At 44.2% G+C, this 27932-nt stretch overlaps 1 protein-coding gene across 1 annotated transcript; it reads right to left on the reverse strand.

Moving 5' to 3' along the window:
- Positions 1 to 1629: 1629 nt before the first annotated feature.
- On the reverse strand, positions 1630 to 27874 carry LOC140200946 (lymphocyte cytosolic protein 2-like). Its single transcript, XM_072264591.1, has 5 exons — positions 27808 to 27874; positions 18537 to 18637; positions 15922 to 15996; positions 4725 to 4880; positions 1630 to 2735 (listed from the first exon to the last, which is right to left on the reverse strand). Exons 1-5 carry the CDS (start codon positions 27872 to 27874, stop codon positions 2610 to 2612), a joined length of 525 nt encoding a protein of 174 aa, XP_072120692.1. The 3' UTR covers positions 1630 to 2609.
- Positions 27875 to 27932: the final 58 nt, after the last annotated feature.

Here is a 27932-nt window from a genome sequence, read left to right on the forward strand (position 1 = left end):
TTTTCAAGTAATTTGTTCTCTTTGTTTACATCAGAAATGGCCATTTCTGTTCTTGGTCACCTGTTTGTGATTATTGACACAGTTTCCCTCTCCATGATTATAGTTTGGCTGACCCAACAGGTCCAATGACCTGTATTTTGCAACTTTTAAGTGATTTTGATATGTTCCCAGTGTCACCCTGCCCTGCCCTACCTTTAGAGCCTTTGACCACATTTTTCCTGTGAGTGTACATGGAATACCCTGTCAGAGGGAGTAGTGGAAGCAAAGATACTGACAGCGTTTAGGAAATGTTTAGATGAACCCTTGAATCACCTAGGCATAGGAGGCTCAGCACTAAGTATTGACAGATGGGATCAATATGGATAGGTCTATTTTGTTCCATTTTTAATCAGATGGGCTGAAATGCCTGTTTCCATGCTAATTAACACTATTATTAACATGATCACATCAAAGATTACTTGTAAAGTTAATCTACAGAATGATGGTTATCAGTTCAGATCTATTTTTGTACAACACATTGAAGTTGAAACAAAGCAATTGATGTTTATTATAATTCTCAGAATTATTTTGTTGACAAAAATAATCTTATGAGACAAATCCATTGTGGCGTTCTGCCCCAGGTCTAATATATACTATATCATCAACATTTCAATCCAACTTTCCATCACAGTCCATTGAGTTTCATGTTCATCAGCAAACTAATCCGGTGCATTCAGCAGCACCGGGAAACCTTGTCAGTAGGCAAACTAAAAATAAACACTATTGAGGTTATAAACTACAATGTTAGCCATTGCGACAGATTTTGCATGGGATTCAAAAGCCCAACTGTACTAAATTATACACTAGACCTTATCAGTACCTCTAACAGGATCTGCTTTTAATTCAGACAACCAGTATCTACAGTTCTTCACTTTCAAATACATCTTTCACTTTTATTGTAGACTATCACTTGCAGCAAAACTCTATTGTTAATTTTTTTGTTTTAAACACAAATACATATAAGTAATTTAAAACACATTTCATGGTACAAGGTTCAAATCACAAATGATGTATTTTGTTATGCAACAGCCTAGGTGAAACAAGCTGATTTCATCCACTTTTGTATTTTTTCTCAGTTATATTTACAATCAGTCAAGCCGGAGGACATGCTTTACGAAGCAAGGGGTGCATAACCGTGTATTATGGGATGCATGAAAGACAAGGATAACCCTGAAGTCTGTACATACCCACGTCTTCAAAATGTGTGAATGAGTCCCTCTGCTCTCACAGAGTAATTCATAAAACTAAGGGCTGCACAGTGGCAGGTGATGCTGAAAGAAGGAGAATGAGCCAATATGTTAGGTGTAGGTCAAATGGATTGGGAATTGCAGAAGTTATTTTGGTTCTTAAGGATGGAAATCTATTGATGAGAGCAGTTGGTGAGGCAGGGGAACGGAATTGTGTTTTGGAGAGTTTGATAGACATGATCAGTTGGTTTGATGGGATGCTGTGATGGGACACTGTTATGGGACGGTGTGGTGGGGCAGTGTGATGGGACAGTGTGATGGGACGGTGTGATGGGACGGTGGGATGGGACGGTGGGATGGGATGGTGTGATGGGAGTGTGTGATGGGATGGTAGGATGGGATGGTGTGTTGGGACGGTGTGATGGAACGGTGTGTTGGGACACTGATGGGACGGTGTGATGGGAGTGTGTGATGGAATGTTGTGATGGGACGGTGTGATGGGAGTGTGTGATGGGAGTGTGTGATGGGACGGTATGATGGGACGGTGGGATGGGAGTGTGCGATGGGACGGTGTGATGGGATGGTGCGATGGGATGGGTCGGTGTGATGGGACGGTGTGTTGGGACACTGTGATGGGTCGGTGTGATGGGTCGGTGTGTTGGGACCGTGTGATGGGACACTGTGATGGGACGGTGTGATGTGATGGGATGGTGTGATGTGACGGGACGGTGTGTTGGGATGGGTTGGTGTGATCGGACGGTATGATGGGACGGTGTGTTGGGACACTGTGATGGGAGTGTGTGATGGGACGGTGTGATGGGATGGTGTGTTGGGACACTGATGGGACGGTGTGTTGGGATACTGTGATGGGACGGTGTGTTGGGACCGTGTGATGGGACACTGTGATGGGACGGTGTGATGGAACGGTGTGTTGGGACACTGTGATGGGACGGTGTGATGTGATGGGACGGTGTGATGTGATGGGACGGTGTGATGGGATGGGTCGGTGTGATCGGACGGTATGATGGGACGGTGTGTTGGGACACTGTGATGGGAGTGTGTGATGGGACGGTGTGATGGGATGGTGTGTTGGGATACTGTGATGGGACGGTGTGTTGGGACAGTGTGTTTGGTGTTGTATTTTTGGGAGTTGTTTGTTTGGATGTGAGGGCAGTACCTATCTCTGAGGGCTAATCATAATCCTCCCTTCCATTGTGACATTGAGCTAAATACAGAGTTACAGAAAATGCAATTGAAGATACTTAACATCTCTGCAGTGGAGGGAGAACACGATCCACTTTCATTTTGTTCTTGTTTAAAAAGATCTAAGAGTTCCAACTGGCTGCTTTGAGCATTGACAGTCAGCCTGATGTATAGCTGTGTCTATGGAGCTGCAGGATATATCAGTGTGCACTGTTTCCTCTGTCCTCCTCGCTGATCTTTGCCATCAATCAGCATAAGTGGCGCCTGTGTATGGTACTCCACAAGTTCGGTCACTGAACCGAAGTTCTGCAGAATAAATCAAAACAATTTGAGTACAATGCCAAGGTTTGTAATGAATTATTTGGATCCGGGTGGCTTTGTAAAAGAATCATCGATTTGGTCTTTGCTGAAGTGTTGTTGAATTTCTCTCACACTTCAGGTCTTGGAAAGGGTTCAAAGATTTACTCAAGAAGACCATAGCTATTAAATTATGGACTGGGATTATCAATGGGGAAGATGGAAATTCAAGCATTGGTGTTAAAATTATCCAGTTTTTCTTATCACATCATTCCTGATTGGCCTGTGCCTTGTTGTGGACTTGGGGATGGGGAAGTATCAGTAGATACTTTGCCAATCCCTATATTAATTTTGTATATTTCAATAAGATTGTCATGTTCTCCTAAATTTAAAAGGATACATGGATCAATTTGCCTATCTTTTCTCATAAACTCCTCTCCCAGGTATCAATCAATGATTCCTCTTTGCATTCCTTGACATCCTTCCTTTGAAAATGAAACCAGGACCCCACATGATTGCAGTAAGACGTCTCTATTCTTCTCCTCCAAACCTTTTTCTATGTATTCCTGTACCTGTGTGTTAACTTTCCAGTGACTTGAGTACCAAAGCACCCAGTACCTCTGTGAAGCATCTTCCAATCTCTCACCATTTAAACATTACCCCGCATTTCCCTTTTTCCTTACCAAACTTGATGATCACATGTTTCTACATCTCTCTCTCTCTCTCTCTCTCTCCCCCTCTCCTTCTCTCTCGCTATCCATCCCATAGGATGATGATGGTTCCTTTCAGTCAGTTAGTGGGGTGGTACCTCACTCCTCAGAAAGGAACAGCGTGTGTGTGAGTAGATTTTAGGTGAGTAGGGGGTTGCACAGGTCCAGACCCACCCTCTCGATATCCCCTCCCGGATCCAGTGGCATGGTGAGGTCCAAGACGGCTGGGGGAACTTCTGTTGCAGTGAATGTCCTTTCTGCGCTTTGCAGCACGTGTTTGCTAGATGGCTGTTGACCCTACAAGAGGGTTCATCTGTCCTTTGGCAGGTCTTGTTTTTCATCCTGCAGGGTGTCTAGCCACCCTCCTCAGCAGGCAAGCCTGGTGGGGGAGCTGGTTTAGTCGCCGACCACCTGACCATGCGACAGGTAGTACTGGGTTACATGGAACCAGTAGCACTCAGATGAGTGACCTGACCAGACGTTTCTACATAGTATTTCTTTGGTCATGTTCCTGGCCAATCTGTTAGCCAAATTTTATTTCCCTGCAAATGCTCTGTAACCTTCACACAACCACATGGTGTTTTTGTTATCAGCAAACTTGCCTACATTACAATTTTGTTCAGAATTCTGAACAGGTTCTGAACAGCTGGGCTCTATCACCAGTCCTTTGGCACCTTATTTACATGCACCTAGCCCAAAATTTAATCTTATTGTTATCTGCCTATTAACCAGTCCTCGATCCATGCCAGTGACATGATCTCCCTTTCATTAAACCACGCTGATCCTGCCTAATCCAGATACTATTACCTAACAACACGCATAAAAGTTGCTGGTGAACGCAGCAGTCTGGCCAGCATCTCTAGGAAGAGGTACAGTTGACATTTTGGGCCGAGACCCTTCATCAGGACTATTACCTAAGTGCTCTGTTACCATTTCCTTAAAAATATTTTCCAGAATTTTCCCTACAGCTGTCAGGTAGATAGTTATGTACTTCAGAGCTCTAATCTTAACTCATGGGACCTCCCAAACTGTGAGATTCTTTCTAGAATCTCTGCAATTTCAAAGTACTGGTTGGGATAAGTAGTTTTGATACAGTTCAGGGTAGTTTACTCATATTGTGGAAGAGTTTAGGAGGTATTGCCAATTGAATAAGGAATAATGACCATTAACTAGTGTATAGACATTGATGCTGATTGGCCGGGCCAAGTGCCCTATTTGTCTGCTAAATGTTCTCTATTATTCTATGCAATAAACACAAGAAAAACATATGAGATACTACTCAACTCACTTCCTTTCCTCTGAGTCCAGTTCCCAACAGGTACATAGCGACGTCTGCCTGATAGCGGATTTGAATGTTGTATACCTTGTCCCCGTACAGTACCATCAGGACAAAAGGGTGTTCACTGTTTCTCCGTGAGCTGTCTCTGACTAAGAATGTCCCATCCTGAAAAGCAATATATGAACTGAAAGTCAGTAATACTGGGAGATCCCAGTGGCAAAAGATGGTACAGTTTGCTGCAGAGTGTAAGAGTGTCCATCATCAAACATCACGATGAATCATATTATTGAGCTGCAGCCCTTAGTGATTTTCAGCATTAGACTACTTGACACAATAACAATCACACCCCTTTGGATACTGTGGGGGGCAGGGAAGACCTTCCAGGGAAAGCTACAGCAGTATCATTGGGGCAGATTTCCAAGAGCTATTGAGGAGAGTTTCAACTTATTTTGCAGAGGAATAGGAACCAGAAGGATATGTCAGACAATGGGGCAGTTAGTATATAGGCAGATGCAGTCACTGAGGGAAAGGGCAAAATTGCAGTCAGTGGGTATCAGGAACAAGGATGAATTTAGAGCATAGGTCAGTACATGGAACTACGATGTTGTGGCCATTACAAAGATTTGGCTGTTACAGGGTCAGAAATGGCTGCTCAATGTTTCAGGCATGAGAAGTTTAAAAAAGGGACAGGGATGGTGATAAAAATGTGTGGGGGTGTAGTATTGTTAATAAGAGAGTATCACAACTGCAGAAAAAGAAGATGTTGTGGAGTAAATGTTTACTGAGTCAGTGTAGCTGGAAGTCAGAAACAAGAAGGGAGAGGTATTCTATAGAAACACCCCCTTCCCCCATCCCAACAGGGACAGAGACACCGAGGAACAGATTGGGAGGCAGATTTGGAAAGGTGCAAAAATAACAGGCTTGTTGTGATGGGGCTCCAACTTCCCTAGTATTGATTTCCATCTTAGTGCAAAAGGTTTGAATGGGGTAGAATTTGTTAGGTGCATCCACGAAAGGTTCTCGACTCAATAAGCTAACGAGAGAAGAGGCCACACCAGATCTGCTGCTCGGCAATGAACCAGGTCAGGTGTCAGATCCCTCAGTGGGTAAGCATTTTGGAGACAGTGACCAAAATCTCCCAGACCATTGGAGAGGGATAGGAACTGATGGTATGGGGAAGTATTGATTTCTAGGGAAGGAGAATCATGATACCATCAGGCAGGAACTGAAAAGCATAAATTGGAATGGATGCACAACAGAAATATGGAGGTTGTTTGGAATCATAGAAATCTACAGTACATTACAAGCCCTTTGGCCCACAACGTTGTGCCGACCATGTAATCTACTCTAGAAACTGCCGAGAATTACCCTACCACATAGTCCTCTACTTTTCTAAGCTCCATGTATCCAAGAGTTTCTTAAAAGACCCTACTTTAGTGAGCATATGAAGGGAGTTCTGGATAGATATGTCCCTTTGAGGCAGGGAAAAGTGGTGGGTTAAGGAATCATGTTTGATAAGAGATATGGAAGTTGTGAGGAAAAAAGCTTACTTTCTAGTCATGAGGGAAAAAGCTTACTTAAGGTTTCAGAAATAAATTCGTAAGATATAGCAGTAGAATTAGGCCTTTTGGCCCATCGAGTCTACTCTGTCATTTCATCATGGCTGATCTACTTTTCCTCTCAGCCACAATCTCCGGCCTTCCAGCCGTAACCCATCATGCCCTGACCAATATAAAATGTATCAGCCTCTGCCTTAAATATACATAAAGACTTTGCATCCACAACTGCCTCAAGCAAGGAATTCCATGGATTCACCACTCTCTGGCTAATGAAATTCCTCCTCATCCCCATTCTAAAAGGATGCCCCGCTATTCTGAGGCTGTGTCCTCTGGTCTTAGACTCTCCCACCATCCTTTCCACATTGACTCTATCAAGGCCTTTCACTTGCGATAGGTTTCCATTAGGGCCACCCCTCATTCTTCTAAATTCCAGTGAATACAGCCATGAAGCATCAAACTCTCTTCATGTGACAAGCCATTTAATCCTGAAATCACATTTGTGAACCTCCTTTGAACACTCTCCAGTTTCAGCACATCCTTTCTCAGGTAAGGGGCACAAATTTGCATACAATACTCCAACTGAGCCCTCATCAGTGCTTTATAAAGTCTCAACATTACATCCTTGCTTTTATATTCCAGTCCACTTGAAATGAATGCTAACATTGCGCTTGCCTTCCTCACCACAGACTCAAATTGCAAATTAATCTTGAGGGAATCCTGCAAAAGGGCTCCTAAATCCCTTTGCATCTCAGATTTTTATATTTTCTCTCCATTTAGAAAATAGCCAACCCTTTCATTTCTTTTACCGAAGTGTATGACCATACACTTCCTGACACTGTATTCCATCAGCCATTTCTTTGCCCATTCTCCTAATCTGTCTGTCCTTCTGTACCCCGCCTAGTTCCTCAAAATTATTGGCCCTTCCACATTTCTTCGTATCATCCACAAACTTTGCAACAAAGCCATCAATTCCATCAACCAAATCATTGACATAACTTAAGAAGAATTGGTCCCAACATAGATCCCTGCAGAACACCACTAGTCACCGGCAGCAACCAGAAAAGATTCTCTTTATTCCCACTCTTTGCCTTCTACCAATCAGCCACTGCTTTATCCATGCTCGAATCTTTCCTGTGTTTCTATGGGCTCGTAGATTGCTAAGCAGCCTCATGTGTAGCACCTTATCAAAGGCTTTCTGAAAATCCAAGCACACAACATCAACCAATTCTCCTTTGCCTATCTTGCTTATTATTTCTTCAAAGGATTGTCAGGCAAGATTTTCCCTTGAGGAAACTATACTGACTATGGCCTATTTTATCATCTCCCTTCAAGTACCCCGAAACCACATCCTTAACAATTGACTCAACCACTGAGATCAGACTAACTAAATTTCCTTTTTTCTGTCTCTTTCCATTCTTGAAAAGTGGAGTGACACTTTCAATTTTCCAGTCTTCCAGAATCATTCGGAATCTAGTGATTCTTGAAAAAATATTTACCAATGCCTCCACAATCTCCTCAGCCACTTCTTTTAGAAGCCTAGGGTGCAGACTATCTGGTCCAGGTGACTTACCTATCTGCAGGCCTTTCTGTTTCCCAATGACCTTCTCTCTAGTAATGGTAACTTCACACACTTCATGACCCCTGACACCTGGAACTTCCACCATACTACTAATGTCTTCCACAGTGAAGACTGATGCAAAATATTTATTCAGTTTGTCAGCCGTTTCCTTGACCTCATTACTACCTCTCCAGCACCGTTTATCAGTGGCCTGAAATCCATTTTTGTCTCTCTTTTACACTTTATGTATCCAAAGAAACTTTTGTTATCTTCTTTAATATTATTGACTAGATTACTTATGTGTTGCATCTCTACCTAATGACTTTTTAGTTGCCTTCTGTTAGTATTTAAAAGCTTCCCAATCCCCTTACTTCCCACTAATTTTTGCTCTATTATATGCCCTCCCTTTGGCTTTCATGTTGGCTTTAACTTCCTTTTTTAGCTGTGGTTGTGTCATCTTGTCTTTAGAATACTCCTTCCTCTTTAGGATATATATATATATATATATATATATCCTATGCCAATAGACAATAGGTGCAGGAGTAGGCTATTCGGCCCTTCAAGCCAGCACCGCCATTCACTGTGATCATGGCTGATCATCCACAATCAGTATCCAGTTCCTGCCTTATCCCCATAATCTTTGATTCTGCTATCTTTAAGAGCTTTATCCATCTCTTTCTTGAAAGCATTCAGAGACTTGGCCTCCACAGCCTTCTGGGGCAGAGCATTCCATACATCCACCACTCTCTGGGTGAAAAAGTTTTTCCTCAACTCCGTTCTAAATGGCCTACCCCTTATTCTTAAACTGTGGCCTCTGGTTCTGGACTCACCCATCAGCAGGAACATGCTTCCTGCTTCCAGCGTGTCCAATCCTTTAATAATCTTATATGTTTCAATAAGGTCCCCTCCCAGCCTTCTAAATTCCAGAGTATACAAGCCCAGTCGCTCCAATCTTTCGACATATGACAGTCCCGCCATCCCGGGAGTTAATCTTGTGAACCTACGCTGCACTCCCTCAATAGCAAGAATGTCATTCCTCAAATTTGGAGACCAAAACTGCACACAGTACTCCAGGTGTGGTCTCACCAGGGCCCTGTACAGCTGCAGAAGGACCTCTTTGCTCCCATACGCAACTCCCCTTGTTATGAAGGCCAGCATGCCATTAGCTTTCTTCACTGCCTGCTGTACTGGCATGCTTGCTTTCAGTGACTGATCTACAAGAACACCTAGATCTCGTTGTACTTCCCCTTTTCCTAAGTTGACTCCATTTAGATAATAATCTGCCTTCCTATTCTTACCACCAAAGTGGATAACCTCACATTTATCCACATTAAACTGCATCTGCCTTGCATCTGCCTACTCAGTCAGCCTGTCCAAGTCACCCTGCATTCTCATAACATCCTCCTCACATTTCACACTGCCACCCAGCTTTGTGTCATTGGCAAATTTGCTAATGTTACTTTTAATTCCCTCATCTAAATCATTAATATATATTGTAAACAGCTGCGGTCCCAGCACTGAACCCTGCGGTACCCCACTGGTCACCGCCTGCCATTCCAAAAAGGACCCATCAATCGCTACTCTTTGTTTTCTGTCAGCCAGCCCATTTTCAATCCATGTCAGTACTCTGCCCCCAATACCATGTGCCCTAATTTTGCCCACTAATCTCCCATGTGGGACTTTATCAAAGGCTTTCTGGAAGTCCAGGTACACTACATCCACTGGCTCTCCCTTGTCCATTTTCATAATTACATCCTTAAAAAATTCCAGAAGATTAGTCAAGCACGATTTCCCCTTCGTAAATCCATGCTGACTCGCACCAATCCTGTTACTGCTATCCAAATGTGTCGTAATTTCATCTTTTATAATTAACTCCAGCATCCTTCCCACCACCTTGGAGATGTCAGAAATGGCTGGGAGAGAAAATTAAACGATTTCACTATTTCAACAAGTTTGGACCTATGAAGAAATTGACGGTATCATAAATCATCTTGGATGATACAATGAAAGTAAAGATTTGGAGGATGTAGCATTGTATGAAGGCAGTCCATTATCTGCACTGAGTGTCTGCTCTGATTTTGTTCATTGAATGCACTGGATGACTTCCTCCATTGATAACTATTAGGAGCTAATGCACAGCTTTATAGTACTGTAGTACTATTGGTAGTGTTCTAATTTGTTCTGTGCTTGATTTAAATACATAATTTATTACTCATTTTGTCCTTATTTAGATCTTTTTAACTATCTCCATGAAACTTTGGCTAATTGGGGCAGCCGTCCCAACACGTCCAAATAAATAGAATCCATAGAAACATAGAAAACATACAGCACAATACAGGCCCTTCGGCCCATAAAGTTGTACCAAACATGCCCCTACCATAGAAATCACTAGGGTTACTAATAGCCCACTATTTTTCTAAGCTCCAAGTACCTATCCAAAAGTCTCTTAAAAAGATCCTATTGTATCCGCCTCCACCACCGTTGCTGGCAGCCCATTCCACGCACTCACCATTCTCTGCGTAAAAAACTTACCCTTGACATCTCCTCTGTACCTGCTCCCCAGCACCTTAAACCTGTGCCCTCTTCTGGCCACCATTTCAGCCCTGAGAAAAAGCCTCTGACTATCCACACGATCAATGCCTCTCATCATCTTATACACCTCTATCAGGTCACCTCTCATCCTCCGTCACTCCAAGGAGAAAAGGCCGAGTTCATTCAACCTGTCATCATAAAGCATGCTCCCCAATCCAGGCAACATCCTTGTAGATATCCTCTGCACCCTTTCTATGGTCTTCACATCCTTCCTGTAGTGAGGCGACCAGAACTGAGCACAGTACTCCAAGTGGGGTCTGACCAGGGTCCTATATAGCTGCAACATTACCTCTTGGCTCCTAAATTCAATTCCATGATTGATGAAGGCCAATAAACCGTGTGCCTTAAACAGAGTCAACCTGCACAGCTGCTTTGAGCATCCTATGGACCCAGACTCCAAGATCTCTCTTATCCTCCACACTGCCAAGAGTCTTACCATTAATACTATATTCCGCCATCATATTTGACCTACCAAAATGAACCACTACACACTTATCTGGGTTGAACTCCATCTGCCACTTCTCAGCCCTATTTTGTAACCTATCAATGTTCCGCTGTAAACTCTGACAGCCCTCCACACAATCCACAAAACCCCCAACCTTTGTGTCATCAGCAGACATACTAACCTATCCTTCCACTTCCTCATCCAGGTCATTTATAAAAACCATGAAGACTAAAGGTCCCAGAACAGATCTTTGAGGCACACCACTGGTCAATGACTGCGATACAGAATTTGACCCGTCTACAACCACTCTTTGCCTTCTGTGGGCAAGCCAGTTCTGGATCCACAAAGCAATGTCCCCTAGGATCCCATGCCTCCCTACTTTATCAATAAGCCTTGCACAGTGTACCTTATCAAATGCCTTACTGAAATCCATCTCCACTACATCTACAGCTCTTCCTTCATAAATGTGTTTTCTCACATCCTCAAAAAATTCAGTCAGGCTTATAAGGCATGACCTGCCCTTGACAAAGCCATGCTGACTATTCCTAATCATACTATACCTCTCCAAATGTTCATAAATCCTGCCTCTCAGGATCTTCTCCATCAACTTACTAACCACTGAAGTAAGACTCACTGTCTTGAATAATGGAACAATATCCGCAAACCTCCAATCCTCCGGAACCTCTTCAGTCCCCAATAATGATTCAAAGATCATTGCCGGAGGCTCAGCAATCTCCTCCCTTCCCTCCCAAAGTAGCCTGGGGTACATCTCATCTGGTCCCGGCGATTTATCTAACTTGATGCTTTCCAAAAGCTTCAACACATCCTCTTTCTTAATATCTACATGCTCAAGCTTTTCAGTTCACTGAAAGTCATCACTACAATTACCAAGACCCTCTTCCATAGTGAATACTGAAGTACAGTATTCATTAAGTACCTCTGCTATATCCTCCAGTTCCATACACACTTTCCCACTGTCATAATTGATAGGTCCTATTCTTTCACATCTTATCCTCTTGCTCTTCACATACTTGTAGAATGCCTTGAAGGTTTTCCTTAATCCTGCCCGCCAAGGCCTTCTCATGGCCACTTCTGGCTCTCCTAATTTCATTCTTAAGCTCCTTCCCGTTAGCCTTATAATATTCTAGATCTCGAACATTACCTAGCTCTCTGAACCTTTTGTAAGCTTTTCTTTTCTGCTTGACTATATTTACTACAGCCTTTGTACACCACGGCTCCTGTCCCCTACCATAACTTCCCTGTCTCATTGGAATGTACCTATGCAGAACTCCACACAAATATCCCATGAACGTTTGCCATATTACTTCCGTACTTTTCCCTGAGAACATCTCTTCCCAATTTAAGCTTCCAATTTCTTGCCTGATGGCCTCATAATTTCCCTTACTCCAATTAAGTGCTTTTCTAACTTGTCTGTTCCTATCTCTCTCCAATGCTATTGTAAAGGAGATAGAATTATGATCACTATCTCCAAAATGCTCTCCTACTGAGAGATCTGACACATATCTAAATTAATTCCCAATACCAAATCAAGTACAGCCTCTCTTCTTGTACACTTATCTACATATTGTGTCAAGAAACCTTCCTGAACACACCTAACAAACTCCACCCCATCTAAAGCACTTGCTCTAGGGAGATCCCAATCAATATTTGGGAAATTAAAATCTCCCATCACGACAACTCTGTTATTATTACACCTTTCCAGGATCTGTTTCCCTGTCTGCTTCTCGATATCCCTGTTACTATTGGGCGGCCTATAAAAACACCCAGTAAAGTTATTGACCCCTTCCTGTTCCTAACCTCCACTCACAGAGACTCCAAAGACAATCCCTCCATGACGTCCACCTTTTCTGCAGCCGTGACACTATCTCTGATCAACAGTGCCACACCCCCAACTTTTTTTCCTCCTTCCCTGTCCTTTCTGAAACATCATAGCTGCAAGTACTGATCCATGTTCTAAGCTCATCCACTTTGTTCACAACACTCCTTGCATTAAAGTAGACGTATCTCAAACCATTGGTCTGAGCTCGTCCTTTCTCTATCACCTGCCTATCCTCCCTTTCGCACTGTCTCCAAGCTTTCTGTATTTTTGAGCCAACAGCCCCTTTCCCAGTCTCTTCAGTTCAGTTCCCACCCCCCAATAATTCTAGTTTAAACTCTCCCCTTAGCAAACCACCCCGCCAGGATATTGGTCCCCCTCGGATTCAAGTGCAACTCATCCTTTTTGTACAGGTCACACCTGCCGCTAAAGACGTCCCAATGATCCAGAAATCTGAATCCATGCCCCCCTGCTCCAATCCCTTAGCCACGCATTTATCCTCGCCCTCACTCTATTCCTATACTCACTATCGCATGGCACAGGCAGGTACCCCGAGATGACTAACTTTGTGGTCATGTTTCTCAACGTCCTTCCTAACTCCCTGCAGTCTGATTTCAGGACCTCCTCTCTTTTCCTACCTATGTTGTTGGTACCAATATGTACCATGACCTCTGGCTGTTCTCCCTCCCACTGCAAGATATCATGGATGCGATGTGAAACATCCCGGACCCTGACACCTGGGAGGTAAACTACCATCTGAGTTTCTTTCCTGCGTCCACAGAATTGCCTGTCTGACCCCCTAACTATAGAGTCCCCTATCACTACTGCCTTTCTCTTCCTTTCCCTACCCTTCTGAGCCACAGGGCCGGACTCTGTGCCGGAGGCACGGCCACTGTTGCTTCCCCCAGGTAGCCTGTCCCCCCCCCCCCAACAGTACTCAAACAGGAGTACATATTGTCAAGGGGTACAGCCACAGGGTTACTCTCTAGTACCTGACTCTTCCCCTCCCCCTCCTGACTGTGACCCACTTGTCCTCTCCCGCGGCCCTGGTGTAACCACTTGCCTATAATTCCTTCCTTTCACTTCCTCGCTCTCCCTGGCCAGGTGAAGGTCATCGAGCTGCATCTCCAGTTCCCTAACGCGGTCCCTTAGGAGCTGCAGCTCAACACACCGGGTGCAGATATGGCCGTCCGGGAGGCTGGGAGACTCCAGGACTTCCCACAGCTGACACCGACACAAAAAACTGGCCTCACACACATTCTTCCTTTCCGCAATTAACACAGGTAAACCTACCTCGTCTCGTCCCATTACCGCCTAAGCCCATTGAGCCAAAGATCTATCACTCTGCTACCATCTCACTCCGCTGCCTGCTCCGAATGCTGTCCGCTGGATATGGCGGTCTTCTTTTTAAACCTTTCCCGCTCTACTGGCTGACGTCACACGCCTGCGCAATCTTGCCACTCTTTACCCACTGTATATTAGAAGCTAGAAATGCCAGTTGGAGGGGGTGGTGTTATAGGGATCTTGAATTGTTGTAGGGCTGGAAAGGCTGAGGCCACCAAGGAACTTTCAAGCAAAAATAGGAATTTTAGAAAGGTTGCTTAACTCCGGCATTGGAGAAAAATGGCCTGATATTGGTTATGACATATGCAGCAGATTTTGGATCAGCAGACACCAAGATGTTTTCTGTTAAAAAAAATCATAAGGAAACATTCACAAAGAATGTAATTGTTTTGAGATTGATGAGAGCTCTTTCAATATTGCACCAGAGGCAGAAAGCTGATCAGATAAACTTAAGCAAGGGTTTTTGAGAGAAATAAGCATAGATGTGGGAGACAAAGCGAGTTTTGGACAAAACTTTAAAGGTGGCAATGTTCAAACAGGCAAAACGAAATATGTTTAGGGAGGGAGCTATGTTGGCAGATTATGGGCGACAAGGTAGAAGTGTTTCAACATGGTTGCATTTTTTGGAGGGTGGAAAGTATGGGGATCATGGAAAGTATTGATAACTTTGTGGCCAAGTTTGTGGACAATACAAAGATAGGTGGAGGGGCAAGTAGTTTTGAGGAAGTAGAAAGGCTACAAAAGGACTTAGATTAAGAGAATGGGCAAAGAAATGGCAGATGGAATACAATGTCAGGAAGTGCATGGTCACACACTTTGGTAGAAAAAATAAAAGCGTAGACTATTTTCTAAGTGGAGAGAAAATTCTAAAATCTGAGGTGCAAAGAGACTTGGGAGATCTTGCGCATGATTCCCTATAGGTTAATTTTCAGGTTGATTCAGTGGTGACGAAGGCAAATACAATGTTAGCATTCATTTTGAGAGGACTAGAATTTAAAACAAGGATATAATGTTGAGGTTTTATAAAACACGGAGTATTTTTGGACCCTTATTTAAGAAGGGATGTGCTGACATTGGAGAGGGTTCAAAGGATGTTCACAAAAATGAATCCAGGATTGAATGGCTTGTCATATGAGGAGCATTTGATGGTTCCGAGCCTGTACTCACTGGAATTCAAAAGAATGCGGGGTGACTTCATTGAACCCTATTGAATGTTGAAAGGCGTCAGTAGAGTGGATGTGGAGAAGATGCTTCCTATGATGGGAGAGTCTAAGACCAGAAAACACAGCCTCAGAATAGAGGGGCATCTTTTTAGAAAGGAGATGAGGAGGAACTTCTTTAGCCAGAGAGTAGTGAATCTGTAGAATTCATTGCCACAGGCAGCTGTGGAGGCCAAGTCATTTGGTATATTTAATGCAAACATTGATTACTTGATTAGTCAGAGCATGATGGAAATCGGGGAGAAGGCAGGAGATTGGGGCTGAGAGGGAAAACAGTTCAGCCATGATGAAATGGTGGAGCAGATTCAATGGGCCAAATGGCCAAATTCTGCTCCTGTACCTTATGGTCTTATTGTTCAAGATTAATTGTAGAAGATGGAGAACAGTTAAGATAAACCTCTTTGTGCAGAGGTGTATGGCTGTGGAATCTACCTTCCATGATTAAGGTAGAAACTGAGTCAACATTTTCAATGAGATTGACTAGATGTGTGAGGGAATAGTGTAGGTGCTGCTCACTTGGAGAGCTAATTCCCTACACATAGCATTGGGTTAAATCTCATGTTTGTCTATTAATTAATTTATTTGTGCCTTTCTAAGGAAAATATTCATCTTGTGGGATGGTTCTGATTGAAGAAACAGAACTTTCAGTACCTCATTAATATGCCGAAGAGCTGATTCAGCTTCTGATCGACTGATGCAACCTGCGTACCACTCTCTGGAAAGACACTGAAATGCAAAAAATCTTTCTTGGGAATGATGGTCATTTATCCAAAGACAAGTCATAAAAATCACAGCACAACCCCTCAAATCTGGGAAAATAACAACATGAACAATTTTATTCCAATTAAATGATAGGTTCTCTAGGGAGCATTAGGACACTGCCATTAGATAGCATTAGGTTACATGAGGGAAAAGTATAAGGTTGCTGGGTGGCACAGCTTGAAGGGCCGGAAGGGCTTTTTCCAAGCTGTATCTCCAGAAATAAATAAAGACAGTCCATCAACCAGGAGGTAACTGTAATTAGTTGTTTTGAAAGCAGTGCATTTTAACTCTGTAGTGTTGAATAAGTTATTGTCAGTGGAGATCTGGGAGGCTTTATTACGGCATGAGTAACAATCAGTAGGAAACAAGCCACCCATCATCAGACTGTATTTGGAAGTGCACAGAAAGGGCAAACTAAATGTTGCACTTATCCCTTAAGAGACTGCAAAACCACAACAAGTTTGTGGTTTTTAGGACTCTCTCTAGGGAGGAGAGAGTGCTACCACTCTGGCTCAGTGATGCATCACCACAAGAATAAAGTGTACTGGGGCAGAAATGCAGCAAGACACTGTCACAATGTTTGGAGGTCTCGGTCCTGACCATCCTAGAGATAAAAGCCCATGATGGAGGCTTTGATCTACACACACTCAATCCTGTGTCATCAATTTCAGGTTTAAGCCCCATCCCAGAGAGATAAGAACAAACTGACACACATAAAAGTTGCTGGTGAACGCAGCAGGCCAGGCAGCATCTCTAGGAAGAGGTGCAGTTGACATTTTGGGCCGAGACCCTTCGTCAGGACTAACTGAAAGAAGAGCTCGTAAGAGATTTGAAAGTGGGAGTGGGAGGGGGAGGGGGAGGGGGAGATCCGAAATGATAGGAGAAGACAGAAGGGGGAGGGATGGAGCCAAGAGCTGGACAGGTGATTGGCAAAAGGGATATGAGAGGATCATGGGACAGGAGGCCTAGGGAGAAAGAAAAGGGGGAGGAGGGGAAAAAAACAGGGGATGGGCAAGGGGTATAAGTGAGGGGGACACAGGAAGAAAAAGGAGAGAGAGAAAAAGAACGTGTGTATATAAATAAATAATGGTTGGGGTACAAGGGAGAGGTGGGGCATTAGCGGAAGTTTGAGAAGTCAATGTTCACACCAACAGATTGGAGGCTACCCAGACGGAATATAAGGTGTTGTTCCTCTAACCTGAGTGTGGCTTCATCTTTACAGTAGAGGAGGCCATGGATAGAAATATCAGAATGGGAATGGGATGTGGAATTAAAATGTGTGGCCACTGGGAGATCCTGCTTTCTCTGGCAGACAGAGCGTATGTGTTCAGCGAAACGATCTCCCAGTCTGCGTCGGGTCTTGCCAATATTTAGAAGGCTCAGTTGGAGGAACAACACCTTATATTCCGTCTGGGTAGCCTCCAACCTGATGGCATGAACATTGACTTCTCAAACTTCCGCTAATGCCCCACCTCCCCCTTGTATCCCATCCATTATTTATTTATATACACACGTTCTTTTTCACTCTCTCTCCTTTTTCTTCCTGTGTCCCCCTCACTATACCCCTTGCCCATCCTCTGTTTTTCCCCCCCTCCCCCTTTTCCTTCTCCCTGGGCCTCCTGTCCCATGATCCTCTCATATCCCTTTTGCCAATCACCTGTCCAGCTCTCAGCTCCATCCCTCCCCCTCCTGTCTTCTCCTATCATTTCAGATCTCCCCCTCCCCCTCTCAAATCTCTTACTAGCTCTTCTTTCAGTTAGTCCTGACGAAGGGTCTCAGCCTGAAACGTCGACTGTACCTCTTCCTAGAGATGCTGCCTGGCCTGCTGCGTTCACCAGCAACTTTTATGTGTGTTGCTTGAAATTCCAGCGTCTGCAGATTTCCTCGTGTTTAAGAACAAACTGAATGAGTATTGTTTCAGATGTGACATTAAAGTAAGGCCTTGTCTGCTCCCACAGACGGATGTAATTGGTCCTGTGACATGATCTGAAGAAGAGCCGGTTCCTGGCTAAACAGTATCTCTCAATCATCACTACTCAGGCAGCCAATCAGGACTTTACCCCACAGTCATGTGTTGGAGAATGCTGTGGCCCTTGAAACTTTTAAAAATCACTTCACTGGTTGTATTTCTCATTGGGACTCACCAAGGTTGGGAAAGTCCTCGTGTGAGTGTTTTTCCTTTTATCAAAGCTGCTTTTCTAGAAGTTTGGAACCCCTGATCAGTATATGAGGTAAGACTTCAGCAGATTCAAAACCAACCAATTTATTTGTGTTTAATGATATTAGTGGATAGATAACTATTGGCCATGGTAGCAGTTCCTTGCTGTTCTTCAAATTTGTATCAAGGTATACTTTACATCAGCTGAGGAAAACTGGTGTTTAACAACGCATACAACCAATATCACTCCCATTCAGTGCAACAGATAGAATTGTAAATCACTGTTAAGAGCTGAATGGTGGTGTTTCCTTGATTGAAAATGACATCAGTGCAGTTTTTCTCATACCTCTTCTTGTGGTGCTGCTGGTGCAGATCGGCCTTTATTGATTGGTAGAGGCTGGGGTGGTCTGGCATCATTAGGGCCTCTTGAGAAAGACTGTTTGGCCTCTGTGTGGAAAAAAGCAAAGTCAACCAAAGTGATAGTTACGTAGCAACATTACCTATGGACTTTTGGACACTGGTTCATCGCATGCTTTTACCAGGCAATTATACAATCATACAGCTATTTGGCCAAGAGTACCTTTATTGGCTCTTTACAAAGGTATTCATTTAAGTACATTTGCTTGATTTTCATCTATCCCCACAAATGTTTTGTTTCAAGTATATGACCCTCATAAAAATAAATACTGAATCTACCTCCAGCACTTTTTCAGGCAGTGCAAACCAGGGCCTAGAAATCCATGTCCACAGGACTGAACAAAATGGTGTAATGTAGGTGAATTTGATTTGAATCAGAATGGCAGACCAGGAGAGTGCTATAGTGAACAAAGCTTCTGCCTCATGGTGACAGTTCAGGCTGGACCTCCCGTTCACTCTCTGTGGAGTCTGAACAAATTTCCTCTGGGTAATCTTGTTTCTTCCACATTTCAAAGACCGAAGGTTTGGTAGTTAATCAGAACATAAAGCACAGAATATTGAGCAGCTCAACACAAAAACAGGCCCTTCGGCTCACAATGTTGTACAGAACTAATTATATTAGTCATCAAATGGCCAATTAAAAGTTACTGTGTCTGGTAGAAGTTGTTAGGAATGTGTGGAGAATACAAATGGGATCGAAGGAAATGGATGCTTGATGATTGATCAAGCACTCTCAGTGAGTCAAAATGCTTTCTTACATACTGTACGTCCCCAAAGTTGTACCATTTCATGTCTCTTCAAAAAACCCAAGCCTTCCTCTCAAGAATTAGCTTAGTGTTTTCGATATACCTTGGAGTGAAATCTTTCCAGTGATATTAGCAATAGTACACATTCACCTTTTGTTATAAGGTTTGATTTTGAAGCTCACTTTTTCTGAACACAACCATTCTTGTTTACTTACAAAACAGAAGCGTGCCGATGAAAGATAATCAACCTGAAATGTTAACTTTTTCTTTCTTCGCAAATTCTGTCTTGGCCAAATATATTAAACAATTCCTGGTTTTATTTCAGGTTTCCAGTTTTTGAAGCTTTGTTTTATGCTTTTAAATCATCTTTAATTAATGCCAATTTCTCAGAAACAATATTTACTAACTGACTTTCAAAGCGGAAGTTATGACACTCTTTGTGGATGGCATTGTAAGTGGTACTTCAGTCATCTGGGAAATCAGGTGCAAGAAGAAGGAAGACCTTACCCAGCCAGGCTCTACAGTGTTCCATGCTTCTATCTAAATTTCTCTGAGAAAATTCTGTGCAACACTGTCCTCACCAAAACCTGATGCAGTCACAAATACAAAGTTTCATCTCTACTTGGATTGTTCTCACAAAGAAATTTATGCTCATCATCACACTCTATCTCCCAGCCTCAGAGTCAGCCCATGCTACTGATAAGGGTCTGTGCCACGTCATACTGCATATTCTGCTTGTTACTGCTTCACTGAGGTCACCTCAACTGGACAATAGCTGGCAGCCCTTGCACATTCTGAGTTGTATTGGTTGTTAGTACAAAGAACACATTTCACTGTATGTTTCAATGTACCTGAGATAGGTAAATAAACCTGAAAGCTTTGTCTCACTTTCCCTTTATTGCATAAGATGAGGAGGAAGAGGCCATTGGCCAACATGGGCTATCATAGATAAGCCTGAGTCTGAGTTTATCTTCACAGTGGAGAACTAAGTATGCTGCTGAAGAAACTCAACGAAATAGGCAATATTTGTGGAGGCAAGTGGACTGATGATGTTTCAAGTTGAGACCTTCATCTAGATTCACAATATTGGCAAGTGTACCGCCTATAAGGACGACAGATAATGATCAAGTAATGCTGCCATATGAAATATGACTAGTCTTGATTTTGTCATAATTTACCACAGTTTTCATATTTTTGTTGTAAGTGACTTTCATAAAACATTTCCCATAGAAAAATAGCTCTAGGCAATTGATAGGTTTCTGGTAATATTTACTCTGATTTCATCTCTGTAAGAGCTCACCTGGGAATGAATGTTGCCTCTAACAGATGTTTGAAGTGCCAAATAATCACCTTATAGAAGCTTCCCTTTGTAGGACTCATCACAAAGTGTATCCACATTGTATCTTTTCCAATCCCAGGACACACCAAAACACTTCACAAGCAATATCCTACTCTTGAAGTATAACTGCTGATCAAAAGTAGAAAAGTGGCATCTGATGTGAGGGATGAACTTCAGTGCAACTCTCTCACCAAGTCGAATACAAACATGGCTTGCTAGCTAACTCTGCCAATAGCCACGTGACCCAGCGGTGAGAAGGTCAACTTCGAGAAGTAAAACACATCCAGGGCCAGTACGATTTGGTTTAAGCCAAACTGGAAGGTTGGAATGATCCAATTAAGGAACATTGATTGTAGTGAACGTTGTGTATACAGGTATCCTCCGCTCTTTGAAAGTTTGCTTTGCGCCACTTCGCTTTTACGAAAGTCCTACATTAGTACCTGTTTTTGCTAACCGAAAGAAATCCGAAGAGGATTTTAGCTTTTACGAAAAAAGGTGAAAAGCGAAAATAGCGTTCAGCGTTTGTTTTGCAGCGAGCCGTTATAGACGCAGTGCGCACCCTGAGCAGCGAGAGTGGCACCGCCAAGCACCTTCCCCGGGAACTACACTCAGCATCTCAGCATCAAGCCGCCATAGCTTTGAACTGTGTCTGTGAGCATCTGTGCTTTATCTCGATTTATTTTGTGCATCCGTTAGCAAGATGTGTCCTAAGGTATCAGAAAAGCCTAAGAGAGCTCGTAAGGGTGTTACGCTTATATGATACTGTTATTTTAGGTTTGGATTTTCAAAAGGCTATTGACAAGGTCCCACACAGGAGATTAGTGTGCAAGCTTAAAGCACACGGTATTGGGGGTAAGGTATTGATGTGGATAGAGAATTGGTTGGCAGACAGGAAGCAAAGAGTGGGAATAAACGGGACCTTTTCAGAATGGCAGGCAGTGACTAGTGGGGAACCGCAAGGCTCAGTGCTGGGACCCCAGTTGTTTACAATATATATTAATGACTTGGATGAGGGAATTAAATGCAGCATCTCCAAGTTTGCGGATGACACGAAGCTGGGCGGCAGTGTTAGCTGCGAGGAGGATGCTAAGAGGATGCAGGGTGACTTGGATAGGTTAGGTGAGTGGGCAAATTCATGGCAGATGCAATTTAATGTGGATAAATGTGAAGTTATCCACTTTGGTGGCAAAAACAGGAAAACAGATTATTATCTGAATGGTGGCCGATTAGGAAAAGGGGAGGTGCAATGAGACCTGGGTGTCATTATACACCAGTCATTGAAAGTGGGCATGCAGGTACAGCAGGCGGTGAAAATGGTGAATGGTATGCTGGCATTCATAGCAAGAGGATTTGAGTACAGGAGCAGGGAAGTACTACTGCAGTTGTACAAGGCCTTGGTGAGACCACACCTGGAGTATTGTGTGCAGTTTTGGTCCCCTAATCTGAGGAAAGACATCCTTGCCATAGAGGGAGTACAAAAAAGGTTCACCAGATTGATTCCTGGGATGGCAGGACTTTCATATGATGAAAGACTGGATGAACTAGGCTAATACTCGTTGGAATTTAGAAGATTGAGGGGGGATCTGATTGAAACGTATAAAATCCTAAAGGGATTGGACAGGCTAGATGCAGGAAGATTGTTCCCGATGTTGGGGAAGTCCAGAACGAGAGGTCACAATTTGAGGATAAAGGGGAAGCCTTTTAGGACCGAGATTAGGAAAAACTTCTTCACACAGAGAGTGGTGAATCTGTGGAATTCTCTGCCACGGGAAACAGTTGAGGCCAGTTCATTGGCTATATTTAAGAGGGAGTTAGAATTGGCCCTTGTGGCTAAAGGGATCAGGGGGTATGGAGGGAAAGCTGGTACAGGGTTCTGAGTTGGATGATCAGCCATGATCATACTGAATGGCGGTGCAGGCTCGAAGGGCCGAATGGCCTACTCCTGCACCTATTTTCTATGTTTCTATGTGTTATTTGGTAGGTTATTTTTTGGGTCTGGGAATACTCAAAAATTTTTCCCATATAAATTAATGGTAATTGCTTCTTCGCTTTACTCCATTTCGGCTTAGGAAAAGTTTCATAGGAACGCTCTACTTTCGGATAGCAGGGAAAACCTGTATACAGCCCCATTCACTGTTAGCGTTGGCCCGAAAAACGCAGACCTTACACCAGCATAAAGTTAAAGTGGAAGTATATGAATGGAGGTTTCAAATTTAGCAAACAGTTAATACAAAATGGGCCCAGTCTAAATGTGCACACGTTGGAGCTTTAACTACTCAAGCGCTGAACCCATGTTCTGCATGAAAGACACTAGCCACAGTTTGAACTTCCCTCAAAGCCCATTTCAAATGAACTGGCTAACACAGGAGTATTGGCACTTCCTCCTTTGAACCATTCATCGACACAAAGCACTTCTTACAATAGGATCTCCCCTTCAGGTGGGATCCTCCGAGCATCTTCCCTTGTGCTCTTCTACACACCCACTAACAAAAGACCACAAACCAGACTACTGTCATTCAGAAATCTGATTCCCCCTGCAATCAGCTGGCACAACATTCTTAGCTTGAGCAAATACTCCTTACCTCAGCTGAAGTCAAAACATTAGTCTATCAAACTTTACTAAAAGGACACAAAGCATTTGCAGAAAACTGCTAAAATAAAATGTCCGCAACATACACAAAAAATACTGGTGAATGCAGCAGGCCAGGCAGCATCTATAGGAAGAGGTACAGTCGACATTTCAGGCCGAGACCCTTTGTCAGGACTAACTGAAAGAAGAGATAGTAAGAGATTTGAAAGTGGGAGGGGGAGGGGGAGATCCGAAATGATAGGAGAAGACAGGAGGTGGAGGGATGGAGCCAAGAGCTGGAAAGTGGATTGGCAAAAGGGACACAAGGCTGGAGAAGGGAGAGGATCATGGGACAGGAGGCCCAGGGAGAAAGAAAAGGGGGAGGTGAGCCCAGAGGATGGGCAAGGAGTTATAGTGAGAGGAACAGAGGGAGAAAAAATGGAGGAAAAATAATTAATAAATAAATAAGGGATCGGGTATGAAGGGGAGGGGCACTAACGGAAGTTAGAGAAATCAATGTTCATGCCCTCAGGTTGGAGGCTAACCAGATGGAATATAAGGTGTTGTTCCTCCAACCTGAGTGTGGCTTCATCTTGACAGTAGAGCGGGCTGTGGATAGACATATCAGAATGGAAATGGGACATGGAATTAAAATGTGTGGCCACTGGGAGATCCTGCTTTCTCCGGCGGACAGAGAGTAGGTGTTCAGCGAAACGGTCTCCCAGTCTGCGTCGGGTCTCACCAATATACAGAAGGCCACAGCAGGAGCACCGGACGCAGTACATCACACCAGCTGACTCACAGGTGAAGTGTCGCCTCACCTGGAAGGACTGTCTGGGGCCCTGAATGGTAGTGAGGGAGGAAGTGTAAGGGCATGTGTAGCACTTGTTCCATTTACAAGGATAAGTGCCAGGAGGGAGATCGGTGGGGAGGGATGGGGGGGGGGGAGATTAATGGACAAGGGGGTCTCGTAGGGAGCGATCCCTGCAGAAATCAGAGAGAGGAGGGGAGGGAAAGATGTGCTTGGTGGTGGGATCCCGTTGGAGGTGGCAGAAGTTACGTAGATTATATGTTGGACTCGGAGGTTGGTGAGGTGGTAGGTGAGGACAAGGGGAACCCTTCCCTAGTGGGGTGGTGGGAAGATGGGGTAAGAGCAGATGTGCGTGAAATGGGAGTGATGCATTTGAGAGCAGAGTTGATGGTGGAGGAAGGGAAGCCCCTTTCTTTAAAAAAGGAGGCTATCTCCCTCGTCCTGGAATGAGAAGCCTCATCCTGAGAGCAGATGCGGCAGAGATGGAGGAATTGCGAGAATGGGATGGCATTCTTGCAAGAGACAGGGTGGGAAGAGGAATAGTCCAGGTAGTTGTGAGAGTCCGTAGGTTTATAGTAGACATCAATAGATAAGCTGTCTCCAGAGATAGAAACAGAAAGATCAAGAAAGGGGAAGGAGATGTCGGAAATGGACCAGGTAAACTTGAGGGCAGGGTGAAAGTTGGAGGCAAAGTTAATGAAGTCAACGAGCTCAGCATGCGCGCAGGAAGCAGCACCAATGCAGTCGTCGATGTAGCAAAGGAAAATTGGGGGAACAGATACCAGTACAGGCTTGGAACATGGATTGTTCCACACAGCCAATGAAAAGGCAGGCATAGCTAGGACCCATACGGGTGCCCATGGCTACACCTTTCGTTTAGAGGAAGTGGGATGAGCTAAAGGAGAAATTATTAAGAGTAAGGACTAATTCCGCTAGACGGAGGAGAGTGGTGGTAGAGGGGAACTGGTTAGGTCTGGAATCCAAAAAGAAGTGGAGAGCTTTGAGACCTTCCTGGTGGGGGATGGAAGTATATAGAGATTTGACATCCATGGTGAAAATAAAGCGGTGGGGGCCAGGGAACTTAAAATCATTGAAAAAATTCAGAGCGTGAGAAGTGTCACGAAAGTAGGTGGGAAGGAATTGAACAATGGGGTAATAAAACAGTGTCGAGGTATGCAGAAATGAGTTCGGTGGGGCAGGAGCAGGCTGAGACAATGGGTCTACCTGGACAGGCAGGTTTGTGGATCTTGAGTAGGAGGTTGAAACGGGAAGTGCAGGGTGTGGGAACTATGAGGTTAGTAGCAGTGGATGGGAGATCCCCTGAACTGATAAAGTTGGTGATGGTGTATGAAATAGCCTGATTCTCCTTAGTGGGGTCATGATCGAAGGGTAAATAAGAGGAGGTAACCACGAGCTGTCGCTGTGCCTCGGCAAGGTAGAGGTCAGTACGCCAGACTACAACAGCACCCCCCTTATCGGTGGGTTTTATAGTCAGGTTAGGATTAGTGCGGAGAGAGTGGAGAGCAGAGCATTCGGAATGAATGCGGTTGCAATGGGAACAAGGTGTGGTGAAGTTGATGGTTAATGTCCCGTCGGTAGTTAGCAATAAAGAGATCCAGAGCAGGCAGAAGACCAGAGCAGGGTGTCCACAAAGAGGAGGAGGGTTGAAGACAGGAGAAGGGGTCATTGGTGGGGGTGGGAGAGCCCTTGCCAAAGAAGTGTGTTCGAAGACCACCGCTCTCCTCCGTCTAGCGGAATTAGTCCTTACTCTTAATAATTTCTCCTTTGGCTCCTCCCACTTCCTCCAAACTAAAGGTGTAGCCATGGGCACCCGTATGGGTCCCAGCTAAGCCTGCCTTTTTGTTGGCTGTGTGGAACAATCCATGTTCCAAGCCTATACTGGTATCTGTCCCCCACTTTTCTCTCGCTACATCGACGACTGCATTGGCGCTGCTTCCTGCACGCATGCAGAGCTCGTTGACTACATTAACTTTGCCTCCAACTTTCACCCTGCCCTCAAGTTTACCTGGTCCATTTCCGACATCTCCTTCCCCTTTCTTGATCTTTCTGTTTCTACCTCTGGAGACAGCTTATCTACTGATGTCTACTATAAATCTACGGACTCTCACAGCTACCTGGGCTATTCTTCTTCCCACCCTGTCTCTTGCAAAAATGCCATCCCCTTCTCGCAATTCCTCCATCTCCGCCGCATCTGCTCTTAGGATGAGGCTTTTCATTCCAGGATGAAGGAGATGTCCTCCTTTTTTAAAGAAAGGGGCTTCCCTTCCTCCACTATCAACTCTGCTCTTAAACGCATCACTCCCATTTCACACACATCTGCTTTCACCCCATCCTCTCATCACCCCACTAGGGAAGGGTTCCCCTTGTCCTCACCTACCACCCCACCAGCCTCCGGGTCCAATATATAATTCTCCGTAACTTCCACCTCCTCCAACGGGATCCTACCACTAAACGCATCTTTCCCTCCCCCCCCCCCCCGCTTTCCACAGGGATCACTCCCTACGTGACTCCCTTGTCTATTTGCTCCCCCCATCCCTTCCCACCGATCTCCCTCCTGGCACTTATCCTTCTAAATGGAACAAGTGCTACACATGCCCTTACACCTCCTCCGTCACCACCATTCAGGGCCCCAGACAGTCCTTCTAGGTGAGGTGACAATTCACCTGTGAGTCGGCTGGGGTGATATACTACGTCCGGTGCTCCCGATGTGACCTTCTATATATTGCTGAGACCTGACACAGACTGGGAGACCATTTCGTTGAACACCTACGCTCTATCCGCCAGAGAAAGCAGGATCTCCCAGTGGCCACACATTTTAATTCCACATCCCATTCCCATTCTGATATGTCTATCCACGGTCTCCTCTACTGTCAAGATGAAGCCACGCTCAGGTTGGATGAACAACACGTCATACTCCGTCTGGGTAGCCTCCAACCTGATGGCATGAACATCGACTTCTCTAACTTCCGTTAATGCCCCTCCTCCCCTTCATACCCCATCCCTTATTTATTTATTTATTATTATTTTACCCTTTTTTCTCTCTCTTTTTTTCTCCCTCTGTCCCTCTCACTATAACTTCTTGCCTGCTCTCCATCCTCTGGGCTCAGCTCCCCCTTTCTTTCTCCCTAGGCCTCCCCTCCCATGATCTCTTCCAGCTTGGTATCCCTTTTGCCAATCAACTTTCCAGCTCTTAGCTCCCTCCCTCCCCCTCCTGTCTTCTCCTATCATTTTGGATCTCCCCCTCCCCCTCACACTTTCAAATCTCTTACTATCTCTTCTTTCAGTTAGTCTTGACGAAGGATCTCAGCCCGAAACGTCCACTGTACCTCTTTCTACAGATGCTGCCTAGCCTGTTGCGTTCACCAGCAATTTTTGTGTGTGTTGCTTGAATTTCCAGCATCTGCAGATTTCCTCGTGTTTGCGAGAATAAAATGCCCAACAGCGTAACAGTAGAAATATAATTTTAACCACTCCATCACATTAGCAAGAACATAGGGATAAATATTATGTTTTTTTATTGAAATAATGCTGTCAAATTTTCTACATTTATCTGAGAGAGAAAACAAATTCTTAGATTAAACAACTGAAGCAAAAGAAAACACCTTTTGCAATGCAACAGCCTCTCAGCAATGGTACCAAATAAGTTAGGAATCAACTTTGTCATTAGACAGTGAACATTTTACACAGGAAGAAAATAATAAACCAGTTTCGTACCTTGTTGAAACCGTGGTGGCAAGGACGCACTTGGTGAAAGGCTTGTCGTGAAGGGTGGGCGGTTCATGGAAAGGAGATGAAGAAGAACGTTAATAGGATGAAAAGAAACAGAAGTGACATCTGAT

Source organism: Mobula birostris, chromosome 7 (genome assembly GCF_030028105.1).
Source record: "Mobula birostris isolate sMobBir1 chromosome 7, sMobBir1.hap1, whole genome shotgun sequence".
NCBI classification, from domain to species: domain Eukaryota; kingdom Metazoa; phylum Chordata; class Chondrichthyes; order Myliobatiformes; family Myliobatidae; genus Mobula; species Mobula birostris.

Bases quoted from the DNA above. Each gene is read 5' to 3' on its own strand.
- LOC140200946 (XM_072264591.1), bottom strand. From the start codon at position 27,874: ATGAACCGCCCACCCTTCACGACAAGCCTTTCACCAAGTGCGTCCTTG. The intron at 15,997-18,536 runs GTATGAGAAAAA...TTTGCATTTCAG, and splicing joins CAGCAGCACCACAAGAAGAG to TGTCTTTCCAGAGAGTGGTA. The intron at 4,881-15,921 runs GTACTGAAAGTT...ATTGCTTTTCAG, and splicing joins CTCTTCGGCATATTAATGAG to GATGGGACATTCTTAGTCAG.